At 38.3% G+C, this 16063-nt stretch overlaps 1 protein-coding gene across 2 annotated transcripts in view; it reads right to left on the reverse strand.

The window, feature by feature from the left end:
• Positions 1-300: 300 nt before the first annotated feature.
• The window catches only part of KIF5B (kinesin family member 5B), a 68684-nt gene continuing 52921 nt past the window's right edge, over positions 301-16063 (reverse strand). For both annotated transcript variants that reach the window (XM_075922660.2, XM_075922661.2), the window contains exons 18-26: positions 14891-14952; positions 14692-14801; positions 13886-13987; positions 10688-10748; positions 10516-10587; positions 10287-10391; positions 9611-9827; positions 5697-5829; positions 301-3363 (exon numbers count right to left, since the gene is read on the reverse strand). In XM_075922660.2, the coding sequence (XP_075778775.1) occupies positions 3357-3363; positions 5697-5829; positions 9611-9827; positions 10287-10391; positions 10516-10587; positions 10688-10748; positions 13886-13987; positions 14692-14801; positions 14891-14952 (869 nt within the window). In that variant the 3' untranslated portion in view covers positions 301-3356. The remainder of the gene's footprint in view (positions 3364-5696; positions 5830-9610; positions 9828-10286; positions 10392-10515; positions 10588-10687; positions 10749-13885; positions 13988-14691; positions 14802-14890; positions 14953-16063) is intronic.

Genomic DNA, 16063 nt, shown 5'->3' on the forward strand with positions numbered 1-16063 from the left:
AATAAATCCATTGCTGAAGTAGTTCACACCATATTTAAAGTCTAACTCTGGATAAGATGCAATCAAGCTTGGAAGCTTTTCATACCATGAATTTACTAGAGTGTAAAAACCACAAACTTAAGATTGATGGACAATCTTTTCCCAACACCCAAGATGCTGACATTAGCTATACAAAGGCTCCAATAAAGTGAATGAGTATAACAATCAACCAAATGCAAAAAACATTATCTTGTCAAATGAAAATATTAATCTGATTCAATGACAGTTGCAAGGTCTTAATAAAGTTCAATACATTTCAAAGACTTTTTTCCTCTTTATTTAAACACAGATACATTTACAGCATGCAGGTAAGTTAAAACTAGATGGCGTCTTCCCCAATCCAATTCTATTTTAATGCATCTTCATGTACTGAAATTAAGTCACTGTGTTCCACAGGTAGACTTGTCATCTCATGTCAAATTTAGAGTTACACACAGTAGTGAGTCAGTATTTAAGTTATGCAAATAATTTAGTTGATCACCATGAATAAATATTATTCTTTTATTTAATTCAGTTCCTACTCTAAACCATTTAAAAAAATATGATCCAGAGGAACATAAAAATAAAAACCACTCCGACTGCAAACTGAAACAGCAATGCATTTAACATTCTATTACAGATGTAATTTACAAAACAGTAACTTGTCCTTTCCAGACGACCTACCATAACTGAATCAAAAAGAACAAAATAGCAATTTCTTTGAAAATTGTAAGATGCAATTCTTGGTAAACTTCATAAAAGCTTAACATAAAAAAAAGCTTAGATATAAAAAAGTGATGTACATTTTGAGCTACATGCTAGTTACAGTTTATTTTACTGCTTATTACACAGCAATGTTCAGCACCAATACCCGTGATACATTACTTACAGGAATGGAACTACCATCTACATGAGAAAAAAATCCTGCTTCATCTGAGAGTATTTCCAAGGAAACCAGTTTTTAGCTAATGTAAAGTAAAATATGTAGAGGTCTGAAAACCAGCACTTAATATTGAATGATAATGGACAGGGCTGTTTCCATTAAGAGGACTCAATTAAAAACCTATCAACTGCTACTTCACTGTTCTCTATCCTTGATATGCTGCTTTTATCATGCTTCAACAAACACTCTAAAGAGTAAAAAATACATCTTTAAAGAGTAAAAACTCCAAAACAGTGTGGATTTCTGACTGATGCAAACAGATTCAACCTATCAAATCAAAACTATTATAAAAATCAAGCTGCAGTAGTTACAAGGGAACCAAAAAAAGTAAGTTGAATTATGATCGACAATTTGACTGTTCTACTTTGTATAAAAAGTTATTAAAAGTGATTTGGCATTGATGCCCTTATGGTGTTTTACATTTTCACAATGACTGATGAATAGCCAAAATAGGACAGACCACTAATATTAAAGATGACATTAACTGGCTCTGGAAAAAACAGTTTGAACTCTTTCATATCACTAAGTTCCTTCCCTCTCAATGATCTGGCAATTCATGTGCATCTTTTGAGAAGGACCATTCTAAAAACATAGTGGCTAAAACCCTAGGAATAAATTACACAAATGATGGAATTGCAACATTAAAAGCCTGAACTTAACCTCAGTGGGTGTTGAGTGCTCAAAACTTTTGAGAATCAGCTCAAAAATGAAACAGTGTTTTGTTATTAGCCAAGTCTACACAACTATATTGCAAAGAGAAAAAGAAAAAAATCTGATACAACTACTTCAGAGTATATATTTGAAAATGTCTGTCTCCATTACTATTGGATTTCAATTCCTTATCCAGTAGTTCAATTGACTTACTTTCTCAAATCAAAAGTTTAAATTTCAGCTTAAGAACTCCAGGATGTATACGGTATTGGAGATACAAGAACTGAATCCTTGATTACTCTAGCTCATTTCAGTATACACTAAATTATTGAAAAATATTCGTTTGTCCAACTCAGTTGACAGTGAACAGGTTCATCAGAATGAAGCAGAATGTTTTCATTCCATCAAGCTATTCTATATGTAGAATCAAGAACGAACAGATGAAATATTCTATTGCCAAAGCCTTTTCCCATGTAAACTTAAGTTTACTCTTGTTACTTGTACAATATTGAATTCAAAATAACCCAGTAATGGGTATTTAATAAGATAACAGTTAAACAGCCTTGTTCAAACTGAAATCTTTAGCTCTGTGGTTTTAAGATTAAAGTGCCTAATGGCAGCTGTCATAAGCACACTTCAGTACTTCCACACTGTACAAGCAGTATTAGTCCTGGATAGGCCCATCGCTAAGGGGGTGCGGGGCCTAGGGCACTCTCCCAATATCCCCCAAGCCCTGCCATGACTCTTCCCCCAAGGCCCCTCCCCACATGACATGAGCTGGAGGATTACTGGGGGCGCTGGTGTGGGGCAAGAGCAAGGATCGCCCCTTCTTGCACTCATCATGGCAGCAGGAGTCTGAGCTACCCAGCAGCTTGCTCCACTGCCTTCTCCCAGCCCTGTGCACTCTGACTCACTGCAGCAGCAGCAGCAGGAAGCAAAGTGCCCTGGCCTCAACTCTAGCCCACTCCCCGCAAGCTATGCAGAGCTTGGGGAAGTGGACCAGAGCCAGGACATTTAGCTTCCCACCAGCATAGTGAAGTGGAGCACAGTAGGTTGGGTGATAGGTAGCGGAATGGAACTGGCTGCTGGGTAGCTCCAGCTCCTGCCATGGTGATTATGGAGGCCTGAACCCTGACACTGTCTTGTGCCAGGCCACTACCCCCAGAAAGCTAACACAGGAGACCGTCCCATCCATAGGATGGCTGATGTGGCTGCCACGGAAGCCTCCAAAGCACAGAGTCTGGGGCAGCCACCCCAAATTGTCCTATGGACAAGACAGCTCTTCTCATGGCTACACAGAACGTCGTTTTAGGAGAACTTTAGTGTACAGTGCTGTTCTAACAGAGTGGGACAAATAGTGTTATTTAAAGTGACAAAAATTAAAAATTACTTCAACATTATTCCATATGCTCTAAGACAAAATGTACACAAGTTAAACTAGGAAATTTGAACTAAGATTTCTCTTATACATTCAACTTGGCACAGTGCAGACTAAATTTAAGACATGAAAGACAAACTGTGTAATGGACAGAGCTACACCTGAAGTAACATTTTTCAAGACGCCAAAATTGCACTCTAGTTTTGTTGGGAATCAGAATTTGTAGGAGGGGAGAGCGCTGTACAGGCCAGGTATAATTTATACATTTTCAAAAAAATAATCTTACAATCCCCAAAGGGAGAGATTATTGTCATGGAATGACTTTCTCTGCATGATATCCAGTCATCTTCATAATGCATTTACTTTTCAGCAACTATTAAAACAAAAAAAAAGACAGTTAAATACATATGCACACATATCCCAGACCTGAAATATAATCCTTTACATTCATTAGGAACACAAGGTGCTTAGTGCTATTTTCAATATCATACCCATTTCAACATTTATTTGCTTTTATCCAATGGATGGTCTGAAGTTTGCTTTTTATCCTCACCATGCCAAAATGAACAGAATTTTGGCAATTTTCAGGGTGTAACATTTTCAAAAGAGGAGAACTGGGGTTGGGTGATAAAGATACATTCAAAGCACCTGATAAAATTACTCTTCAAATTGAATCTTTTCATCTGTTTTAGAAAGGTGGTGGTGTTTGGAAGGAGACATTCTTATTTACTAGTCATCCCCAAAAGACTGGGTTGTATGAGTAGTAGACAATAAATACCCTTCTTGTTTTATTATTTTTGCATGTAATCCATTAATTAAATGACATTACCTAATAAAAAGCAAACTTCTTGTTTCTTACAAAACCCCTAAAAGCCTGCCACGCAGTAAGATGGGTTTCAAGTGTGAAGTATCCATACTAACCCTGGCAGTACTGGTCAAATAATGTGCCTATATTTCTAATTTCCCTGCCGCACCCCTTCAGAACAAATACATTGGCTGGAAAGGGAAGGGGGGGGGGAGAGAGAGAGAGAGAGAGAGAGAGAGAACAGGTGACAAAGGGTTTTTTTAAAAATATGATCTACATATTCAGGAATAATTATTAGTTTTCAGTGGTAAAACTAATGCAACTGCTCAAAAAGAGCATAACCCCATTTGTTAATAAATTCGTATACTGGTAATGTTTACTCTTTACGATTTTTGCATTTAACTCTACACAGTAGGAGCCATTTTAATGGCTTTGATATACACATGGAACTTAACTGCCAACATCAATGGGAATTTTGCAGATCGGTGTCAAATAGAAGTTTCACAGCTTTTCAATTAAAAAAACTTCTAAACATTAATATCTGACTAGCACAAATGACAATCCCTCTTTTCCTTTCCTCTCCTCAGGGGAAAACTGCAATAACCTGATGCAAAAACAATTTTCTTAACATTGATGACAAAAATATAAGGCTTTCAAAATTGTCACTTATGGCCCTGAACTGGGTAAGCTGCTGTACTTAAGTCATCAAACTAACAGTCTCCCTGCTAGAATTTCTCAACACCAACTAGTGTACAACTTAAAAGAATAAAAGTTCCTTTTCTTTTCCAAGTGAGATGCTAGCTTTTACATGAGAGTAAAAGAAAGTTAACACACAGAATTCTCTCAATAGGAGAGAATCACCTTGGTACCTAGATGCTAATCAACTGCCAGCATCAGATAGTGTCTGGACTTCAAAATCTTGTACTTCAAACTCCTGTTCCCTGATCCCTTTCTACTACCAAAAAACAAAAAGCATAACTTCTAATAGCCTTCAACAATTTTTAAATCAGTATAAAATAAACTTTAGAAAATAAGTTAATAATAATTAGGAAGGAATGGAATTAAGATAGAAGTCAAATTCTGAGAGAAATATTACATATACAGGGTTCTAAGTGTGCACTGCCCTTCAGTTGAAGATGCAGATGGTTTCAATTCAAACAACTAATTGTGCAGCAGATGCTCAGACAGATGGAATATTCAAATGGGGTTGATGTTTTATGGTGAGCAGAGGGGAGTGACAAACAACCTATTAGTGTGAAAATATGCTTTAAGGCCCAGATCAACACTGGTACTTAAATCTGTGAATAGTCCCATTGATTTCAATAAAGTACTCATATACTATAATATATGCTCAGATGCATTTTTTTAAAATCACATACAAACCTCAGTTACTGAAGCTCTTTCGTATTTGTATATTAATTTAAAAGAACACCACAATATGATGAGTTTAAAACTAATTTTTTATCCTTGAAGGCTGCGTGAAGCAGACCCATTATTACTTTAAACTCGGGCTACCCATTACCAAAAAATTAGGAGGTGAACAACACAAACAGCAGCATTTTTTTAAAAATCTACATTAGATATTTTATGCAGTATGGTTGTCGCAAACTGATCTATATATTATAGTTTTTGTATTTTGTTCAATTAGAAATAGGACACGTAACTCTAGAACTGCCACTTTACTTCACTACAGGATTTTGGTTTTACAAAAGAAGGTAACAGTATGAGCTGAATATTTTAGCATAGTCCTCTAATTCCAAGATATGGTAATACGAACAACAAGTTAAACATAGAATACTAAAGTGTTTTTGACAGATGGATTACAAACACAAACTATGAAACACAGTGGTTTAAGGAGACACTAAAAACAGCCTCTACCAAACAAAAGAAAAAAATCTTACACTTTATCCTGACGTCCTCCACCTCCACGCAGTGTGACTGGCTGACTGTTTTGAGTAAACACACCTCCCCCACGAATTGCACTTGGATGAGTTGGAGAAGCTGCTGGATGCTGGCCAGGACGGATAGGCTTAGCTACACAAAATAAAATGTGATTAGAAATCACACACAAGCAATTCTATCATGTGACCTTTTACTGTTCAAATTTATTAATATTTTGTTTTATGACACCCTGAAAAAATAATTTGTACTGTATGAATCATGCTTTCTAAAATGAGAAAAAAATATATGAAAGTTACAGTGGCAGAAGCTGCTCCCTGTCCAAAGGTGGAAGTCCAGCTTGTTGCTAATGTATATGATGGACTCTGCAGCTCCCGTCAGATGCTTCCTTCAAAAAGCTGAATCATAACACTTGTCAGCAATCAGATTCACAATGGTCATGTGTTCTCTTACATCCTGGCTAAATATCTTACTAGCTAGCTGACAGGATCAGCTAGAGAAAGTTTGGGGCCAAGGCTGAATACTAGTTGGGTAAGTTCTTATCTTGGCAAATAGCTTCTTTTTTGTCACGGAGAAGCAGCTATGGCTACAGATTCTCTTCCTCTTTAGGACTCCCCCCAGGAGAAGATGAGAGGTCAGGATCAGGAGCACTTCCACTACTTTCCAGCAACTCAGCATGGAAAGGGACTTTCTTCCCTCATGTTTCCCCAACTTACAGACAAAATAATAAAACAGGCCTGGGACATGTCCCATTTCCCTTGTTGGACTCTGAAGTTAGAGTAATTTCTTGTGCCTAGATGACTTCAATGATAGGAAGAGAGGGGACAGTTCTGAAGCTAGGATTTGGGAAACACAAGAAGCTTGGTGCTTGTGTTATATTTAAGGTTGCTATACTTACCAGAGAAATCTGCATGCACAATTTTGTAAAACTGGACTAAAATAGTTTACTTCAGCTCTCCTTCCTTTCCTGTCCAGCTAGCTTCTTGCAAGAAATTTTTTTGTGGGGTATGGGGAGGGGACCTTTCACAGAAAGCCACTCTCTTAATGGCCGGGGCCATTTTCTAGAACAGTGGTTTCCAAACTTTTTAAGATCCCTTTTTGAATTTAAGGGCAATTCAAGATCTACCTCAAACACAAATACTCTTGCCCCTCCTCCTTTATGCCCCTTCTCTGAGGCCCGACCCCTGCTCACTCCATCCTTCCTCCATCTTCCCTCACTTTCACCAGGCAGTGGCAGTGGGTTGGGGTGAAGGTTCTGGTCTGGGATAAAGGGATTATCTTGGGGCAGGCAGTTGGTGTGCAGGAGGGGGTTCTAGGTGCAGGCTCTGGGAGTATGTTTGGATGCAGGGGTGCTTGGGACTAGGACAGGGGCTTCGGGTGCAGAAGGGGATTCATAACTGGGGTAAGACTTCAGGAGGTGGGCTCTGACTGGCACTGCTTAAGTCAAGTGGCTGCTAGGTGGTGGTGCAGCGGGACTAAGGACAGGGGTGAGTCTGCCTGACTCTGCACCACTCCCAAAAGCAGCCAGAAAATTCCATCCCAAATCCTGTTTTGCCCCCCCCCTTGGCTGTGTGGAGATAGGATACAGAGTGGGAGAGGGGGCACCTTGACATCAGCACCCCTCTTCTCCCTTCCCTGCCCAGCAAGCAGGAGGCTCCCAGGGGGTGGGGCAGCTAAAGTGCCATCATTTGATAGCCTCTTGGCCAAACCAGTCAGGATCACCTGTCAGAGGCTCCAAGATCTACCTGTAGATCCCGATCGACTGGTTGGTGACCCCTTTTCTAGAATATCAGATGCCTCTGTCTGTGCTCTGTGACAAAGGTAGAAAGAGACCCTCAACATTTTCTCCATAGTCCTTGTCCTTCTGGTGATCGGAGGAGTAGAAATAAGGGATTCTCTTATCCCTTCAAAGCAAATTACTGTCTGCATAACCCAAACCATTTCAATACAGCAGTTTTCACCACTACTTTTGCAACAGACATGTGCTGCAGGGTTTAACCCAATCCCATTTCAGAAGCATAGGCTAGGAGCAGCTTTTGCAGTCCAGTTTCAAAGCTTCAGTGAAGGCTGGATCAAGGTTAGTGGATGATGTAATGTTCCCCCAGTGGTCCCACCCCAGGAGCACAAAGAAAATTTTCCAGATTCCCTCTACTTTGAGCAATGAATCTTTAAATCAATTTTCAATATAGACTGATGGTTTACTAAAGTATAGATGAGCAAGATTCTACTGTGTTTTCAGATTTAAATAAGCAAATACGCTTGATGTTTACTCTGCTAGTGAATTCTGAGGTTGGAAGTTATTACTGTATAACACAAGCTATATGGTTAATAACACTGTCAGACCACTTAGCAAGATATCAGAAAATTTTTCAGGGACTTCACACTGACGATAGAAGAATTTGCAGAACTTCTTGCCAGAGGATGTTGTGAAGGCCAAGACTATAAAAAAGAACTAGATAAATTCAGAGAGGATTGGACCCTCAATGGCTATTAACCAGGGGACAGAGATTGTGTGCCTAGTCTGTCCGCTGGAAGCTGAGAATGGGTGACAAGAGATGGATCACTTGATGACTATCTGTTCAGTTCATTTTCTTCTGGGGCGCTAGCAATGGCTGCTATTAGAAGACAGGATCCTGTGTAAAGTGAAAATTAAGATAACTTTTTATAAATTAATAAAATGTATGTTCTATTCCATATTCTTATACTATTCTCATCACCACAGTATCAAAGTGCCTTACAGTCCCACATTAAGAGATCTGACTAACATCAGTCACACTTGGTTTTGTTCTTATCCTCTCTAGAGAGAAAATTCAGAGAGATGGAATGTTTTGAGATTGGGCTTATTTTTTGTTTGTTTTTTATTTTTAAATATATGTTGCTTTGTACTGGTATTAGAGAAGATAAGGGTAAAGGAATGGACCGTGCACTTTGAATGAAAGGTAATGAGGATTGTTTTGATCCTTAAGTTTAAATTAAAAATATTGAATTACAGGCATTTTAGATCTTGCATTGTCTGCTTGGATTTTCTAGTTTTACACAAAAATGATAGTCAAGTTTTACAGATGAGATTTTTCTGCTTAAAATACACAACAAATCAATTACCAAAAAAAGTGCTGAGAAAGCCATGTTTTTGCTTTAGCAAAGGCATTATTAATTTGCTAATTAAACTGAGTACACTTCAAGTTACATGTCCCTTCCTTTGTTTGGATAACCACTTTGTTCTTATAATGACAAGATTACAAAGAGGGACTTCAAGGACAAATTATAGAATTTTTTAGTTTATGTTCAAACTTTTCCTTTGTTTTTAAAAGGAAAGGGAACATTAACCTTCGTAGTTGGCATTCCAGGCAGGTGTGGTTTTATATCGTGTGAAAGCCTAAACACTGAAGTGACAGATCAGGTCAACAAAGCAATGACTTACATAGATTTATATGTATTATACACAAATTAACAATAGCCATTTTTGCAGTAAGGGTGTGTCTAGACTACAGGGTTTTGTCGACAAAAGTGGACTTTCGTCAACAAAACTATATCTGCGTCAACACTGCCGCTCGACGCCTGTAAACCTTATTCTACAAGGAATAACATCTTTTGTTGAAAGAGTTCTGTTGACAGAAGGTGTTATTGCACCTACACTGTCCTTTGCGTCTACACTGTCATGTCGACAAAGCAAGCCGCTTTGTCAAAAGAACTGGATGTAGTCTAGATGCTCTTTGTCGACAAAACTTCTGTCGACAAAAGCCTGTAGTCTAGACATACCCTAAGGGACAAATCCTGCCTTTCACATTTGCAACTCTGGACATTAATAAGAGCTGCAGGCATGTGTACAGGACAGAATTTGGCCTTGTGTTATCAAAAAAGAAACAGAAAGGAAAGTTAAAACACATTTGGAAGTTGCTGCATTTTCTTTACTAACCAATCTGTGCAGAATGTCCTCTTCTGGCCATGTTCTTGGATCTGACTGCTTCCTTAATACGGTCTACCTCTTGCTGATATCGTTTCCGATCACGAGATGCATTCTCTTTGGCTTCTTTTAGCGCAGATTCCAAAGCTTTAACTCTCTCAGCTGTAGCTCTAAGTCGTTTCTCCAGTTTAGGAAGCTCACAGCGAAGATCTGCATTATCTCGCACCAGCTGAGGATAAACAATATATCTTTAATTTTTTTCTGAAAAAAAAAACAAACTAGCAATTACACTGAAGCAAGATGAAAGTAACCATAAGAGACAGACTAATATTAACTTTGTTATAAGTTTAAACTGAATAAACTAAATAAAATACTACATATTAGCAAACATTTCCTTTTAAGCATTAACAGTCAATAGAACTACACCATTTAAGATATCACTATAATATATTCACACAATCACTTAAGTCCAAATTATTGTAAAAGACCTTCAAAGGAATAAATTAGTTTATATAATATTAACAATTGAAATTAAAATTTGAGACCAGCATCTCTGAATCGTATGAACATGAACACTACTCTACAACAAATATGTACATAAACTTTAAACCTTTAAAATACATCTTGAACAAGCAACTGTTTTTGAAGTTCTAAAGTTAATACTGAAGTAAATTATGTTTCACTGTACCTGTTTGTGGACTTTTGTGAGCTGCTCAAGATTATTCTCAAGAAAGGAAATTTTCTGTTTTTGAGCAGCACTGCCTCCCGTCTCATCCGAATCAATTTCTGCACTCTGTGATAACAACAGGAAAGAGTGATATGTGGATGTTCAGATATCTGATAAAAATTGAACCATCGATTATTTAGGCTCGCTCATTTCCACATTTAAACAGACAAGTCTTGATATGTCATGTTACCTTTTTAACTCTGGTAGCCAGATCTTGAACAAACAGCTTTCGAAGATTGTGTAGCGTTTGAAGTTCTTTAGCCTAAAACAACAAATAAGCATTTTATAACTTAGAATTATTAACACGAACAAAAAAAGTTACAAGCATTTATTTTAAAGTTATACTGTAATAACTAACTTACCACTGTCTCTTCTAAACCCTTCAAATCTTGTCTTGCTTGTTCTCGTCTGTCTTGCATAACCCTAGCAAACAAAGAATATATTCACACTAGAATAGCTAAACATTTATATTTATGTACAAATACATACCGTATATACTCGAGTATAAGCCGAGTTTTTCAGCACAGTTTTTGTGCTGAAAAATGCCCCCCTCGGCTTATACTCGAGTCAGCATCTCGAGAACTGAGGCGGGCGGGCTCAGCGCGTCTCTGCCGCTGGCCGGGTCTAGCCCCGGAAGTCGGGGCGAAAGCTGCTCCGGTGCCCCTGGTCTGGCAAAGCCTCAGAAGCGCGGGAACCCGCCCGGTGCCCCTGGTCTGCTGGAGACGGTCTCCAGCAGACCAGGGGCACCGGAGCAGCTTTCGCCCCGACTTCCGGGGCTAGACCCGGTACCTATCTTCATTTTTTACATTTACCAGTAGCTGCCTCATTTCCTACCCTAGGGCTTATACTCGAGTCAATACTTTTTCCCAGTTTTTTGGGGTAAAATTAGGTGCCTCGGCTTATATTCGGGTCGACTTATACTCGAGTATATACGGTATCTTACGTTTACTTATGGGAAGAGGAGAGATTGAGAGGAAATGGGGAATACAGCAAATTAAAATGAGTCTTGCACCTCTAGAAAAAGTTGAAATTCTACTTTAGTTTCCAAATAGAAAGGAGATTGCATAATTAAGGATTTAGAGTATATCAAAGTGCAAAAACCACCCCACAATTAGCCACAAATGACAGAGTATTCAAGAGCCCAAGACTAGAAGAGTAAGGATATTGTGAGAAATAACTGCATACAATTAGTATTCGAGTGATAAGTCATTTCAGACATCTGAGTTATAGAACATTTTAGAACAGTCACACAAGCATACCAGAGGTTGAAAACTTCTGGTTATAGACGCATAGCCATTATTTAGAAAGACCTACAAATCCTACAAATATTTCTAGTACTTGACTGATCAAGGAAGTTAGATGTTATGTGGGGATGGACGGGATGGACTAGAGGATTTTTATTCAATTTGGGGAAAATAACTTTTCATGCTGCTTTACTGATTTTTTCCTGTATATATGAACAGTTCAGATTTTCATTTTCTAAAAGTTAACACACCCTAATGACAACAAATCACATGGCAGGAACTCTCTCAATCATCCTATTTAAGATTCCTTCCTGGAAAATGAACACTAAGGCCTCTGATTCAGTTTCTTTCAAATTCTGAGAAATCAGGCAGGATACTGGGGAATGGACCTGGGAACTTTACCGTTATTGAAAACACAGTGAAGGTGAAAAGCACAGAAACAGTACTGAGTTTAAAGGGAGAGGAAAGTCTTTTTTCTGTCTCTAACAATAACTTCTACCCAGTGCCACCAAAAGTCTAAAGTTCTAAATTGATAAGGCTATTCCACCAACTCTGATGTTGCAACAGGAAATGCTCATGAACTCCAACTGCCTTTCAGATTTCACCTGGAGGGAGCTAGAGCAAATTTACAAATGTGTTTTGAGTTAGCATTCAGTATTTGTCTTTCATTTAAAAAGGCCATGCATATTTACGACACTGTACTGTATAAAGCTAAAAATAATTACCTTGGGCTGTACTTTTAAAATATTGTATGAGGAACTGCTAGATTAAGAGAGTAATGCTTGATATAATTTGGTGCCAAATTGCTTTCAGATGGTATACATACAGCAGCAGGATTTCTAACTTCTGCAGTTCAAGGTGGCAAATAGAAAAACTGTTGGAATTGATGCTCTGGGGCGTGGATATGAAGCGCACGTCAGAATTAAGTAACTGTATGGGCCAAAAATTGTACCCTATGAGCATCTGAAATAAAGCCATGTTTTCCATTGGCATAAGAGCATTTGTTTAAAAATCATTGGCAACTGATATTAGATTTTAGACTTGCCTTTGGGTACTATCACCCAAAGGGATTTTGTTTTGCCATTTTAATGACTGATTTTTCAAGCTTTAGTTACACAAAATAAAAATCTCTTGCATGTCTGTAGACATGAATAATAGTTTCAGGTTTTATGTTTATGGAAAACCACAACCCTAATAAATGTAAATTACATAATTCAATATAGTAGTCAATAAAACAATACATTCAACACTCTGGTAATCCTTCCAAATACAAGCTCGCCAACTTTCTGTAACTTAGAATATGCTTTGTCTCCTACCCCTCACATAAAATGAATTAATTTTTGGACAAATACTTTTAAAAGATATCCATGAGAGCTCCTATGGCTAGAGGTATTTAGAGAATTATTTTTTACATTTATACATGCAAATTTGAGCCATCAAAACCAATTCCTTTAAACAGCTTATTTAATTTCCTGAAGAAATTAATAAGAGATTCAGTCTTGTATGCACTGGGCAAACTCTACACATCTTATAATTTAGCATTTGGGTAATCCAAAATGATTCTCCCATAAAGAAATGGCATTACAGACAACTAAATGGCAGCATGTTTATTTTGGAACAAAAGTGCTTCAGAATCAGATCATACTGACTTTGGTTGCCATATGGAGGGAAAATAATTTTTGTAAAATATGGACTATTTTGAATCCGAGAGAAACTGAACTAATAACACTAATACAGAATAAATTAACACAACTATGGATGGTGTGGCTGAGCCACAATAGGAGCAGAGAGTTCTAAAGATTTTGGTTAAGTAAGATTCTGTCATAGGTATTTTTAATACAAGTCAAGGATAGACCACAGACAAACCTGTCCCTGACTTATTAAAAATACAGTGAGGGGGTAGAGGGGGACAAGCAGTGCTGCAGGAGCTTGCAGGTACTCCAGCCCTGCTGCTGCTCCAGCCCCAGAGGAGCTGACCTAACTCAAGCCACTTGCTCTGGTGTCCCTCATCCCCCACCCCATCCACCAGCCAGCTATACGATCAGCCCTCTGCTCCAGGGCTGACTGCTAGCCAGTTGTTTTGCTGACCCCTGGGGTGACTACCGGTCACTTGCTCCAGCAGCCCTGAAGCAGAAAGCTGCTCTCAGAAACAGTCATGGAGGTCCCAGGAAGTCACGGAATCTGTGATCTATGACAGAATTGTGCCCTTAGTAACATGTTATGTAATGAACATCTACACTGCATCAGATCACTAGTATTTACAATTTTAAGGCCCCCAGTCACACATTTAATACCTGAAGTATGATTATTACTTACGTAAGTTCATGCAGTTTTTTGCTTTTATCCTGATCTGTAGCTTTCAGTTTCTCATGTTCAACTCTAAGACGTTCTTGCTCAAGCATCATCTTCTGGTTTTGGCTGGACACAAAGATAGGATTAATATAAAAATATAGAAACACGATGATACTCATGGACTATGTTTCAAGCTATCATCATCACATGCCATTCATTCTTAACAAAACTAAGCTGAGACAGGAAATGCTTTACTCCCTTTGATAAATTAAAACTTCCAAAAGGAGTCTTTTTAGATTGCATTATTAATTTAATCAGAAATCTTAGCAACCAACTGTTGTGCATGCTTAATTATTTGATTGATGATCAACAAAAGAAATGATAATTGTCAGATGAATGAAATATTTATCAACGCATCATGCTCACATTAAACATGTTTATGATGTTTGAAAGGTTTTTTCACTATACCAATAGATGACTATTAGCTGCACTAAAGTTAGTATTTCTAAATGCTAAATGTCATTGTTTATTTGTTATTCACTACTTGCAGGAACCCTGAAACTCAGAACCAACAGGCCAGTGGGGGAGAAAGGGAAGGATGACATTCTTCACTTTGTTTTGAGCACTGCACCTCAGGTGATAAGAACTACCCTACTCATCACTACTATGAAGAATGGTTAAAGACTTAACGAACAATTAAGTCAGAAGATTCAACTACCATCCAAAAATTAATATAATAAAAAATGTAGTAATCTGCTAGGTATATGGGTCAAAGTAATTATTTCCTCACAGTCCAAATCAATAAATGATTTTAACATCAGAACTCTTACTCTTGGAGTTCAGTAATGAGCTTCTCCTTTGCCTCAACTTCATCTCTTAGGCTACTAATTTGCTTTTGATGTGTCTCACGGTGGCTTTGAATCTGTTGCTCAACAGCTTGCTATAGTAAAAAAGAAATATTTGTTTTACTATTTAAAATATGAAGTTGCACATAAAACTATTAAGGAATAGAAAAATACATTTACTTGCCTTGACTTCATTAGCAGTTTGGACCTTATTTAAGTGCTCCTTCTCCATTTCATGGACTTTTTCTAATGAGAAAATAAAGATTTCAGTTACAAAGCCCAATCAATTGGAGGAATGCTTGTCAGATTTACACTTACCCCCTTTCATTTTAAACCTTGAATTAGGTTGCATACATTAAGTTTTTCCTATGCAGATAGTTTAAGGAGAACTCTTTATATCTTTATCTTATCCCTGTTATGTATCGAATCCTAGAATACTAGAACTGGAAGGAACCTCAAGAGGTCATTATGTCCAGTTCCCTGCTCTCACAGCAGGACCAAACACCGTATAGATCAGGGATGGGAAATAATTTTTGAATGAGGGCTAGTTTAAAATTTTTTGAAGTGGTCACGACTGCCCCAGAAGTGGCGGGGCCTTAGATGGAAGTGGCAGAGCCCCAGGAGGAAGGGGTGGGCCTTTAAATAGCAGGAGATGAAAAGGGTTCACGCCTTTCCTGTGGCTTCCAGGCATCATGTTAGCAGGAGATGGGAGCTGCAAGACATTTCAACTCCTCTGTTTAAAGGGCTGGTTGCTCCAAGCCTTGCCCCAGCACGTTGCCAGGGAACCGAGGATGTGAGAGCCCTTTCAACTGCTTCTATTTAAAGGGCTCACCCCTTTTCCAGGGCTGTTGCCTGACAGCCACAGGAAAGGTGCGAGTCCTTTAAATAGAAACAGTTAAAAGGACTCGCAGGTTTCTGGCTCCCAGGCAACGTGGGGGTGGGGCCTGGAACTGCCACGCAGGCTGAATCAAAGCCCTGGGTGGACTGGATCCGGGCCACTGAGAAGCTTTTCTCCCCACCTGTGGTCTAGTTCATGCTTGATAGAAGTCTATCCAACCATCTCTTGATTATCTCCAGTGATGGAGATTCCACAGCCTCCTCAGGCAATTTATTCTACTGTTTAACCACCTTGACAGTTAGAAAGTTTTTTCTAATATCCAGCCTAAACCCCACTTGCTGCAATTTAAGCCCATTGCTTCATCCTAAAAATAGTTTTCAGACAAGTGTGTCCAAATACGTTATCTCTACTAATTTTACTTTGTTTTCTTATTCTTCTAAATTACACATTACATAGTGTTTGTCCTATCAAGACAGTGCTATCTCCTCATCTTGCCTAATGTCTGTTATGGTATACTGC

The sequence above is a fragment of the Pelodiscus sinensis genome, chromosome 2 (genome assembly GCF_052426305.1).
Source record: "Pelodiscus sinensis isolate ZL-2025 chromosome 2, ASM5242630v1, whole genome shotgun sequence".
NCBI lineage: Eukaryota > Metazoa > Chordata > Testudines > Trionychidae > Pelodiscus > Pelodiscus sinensis.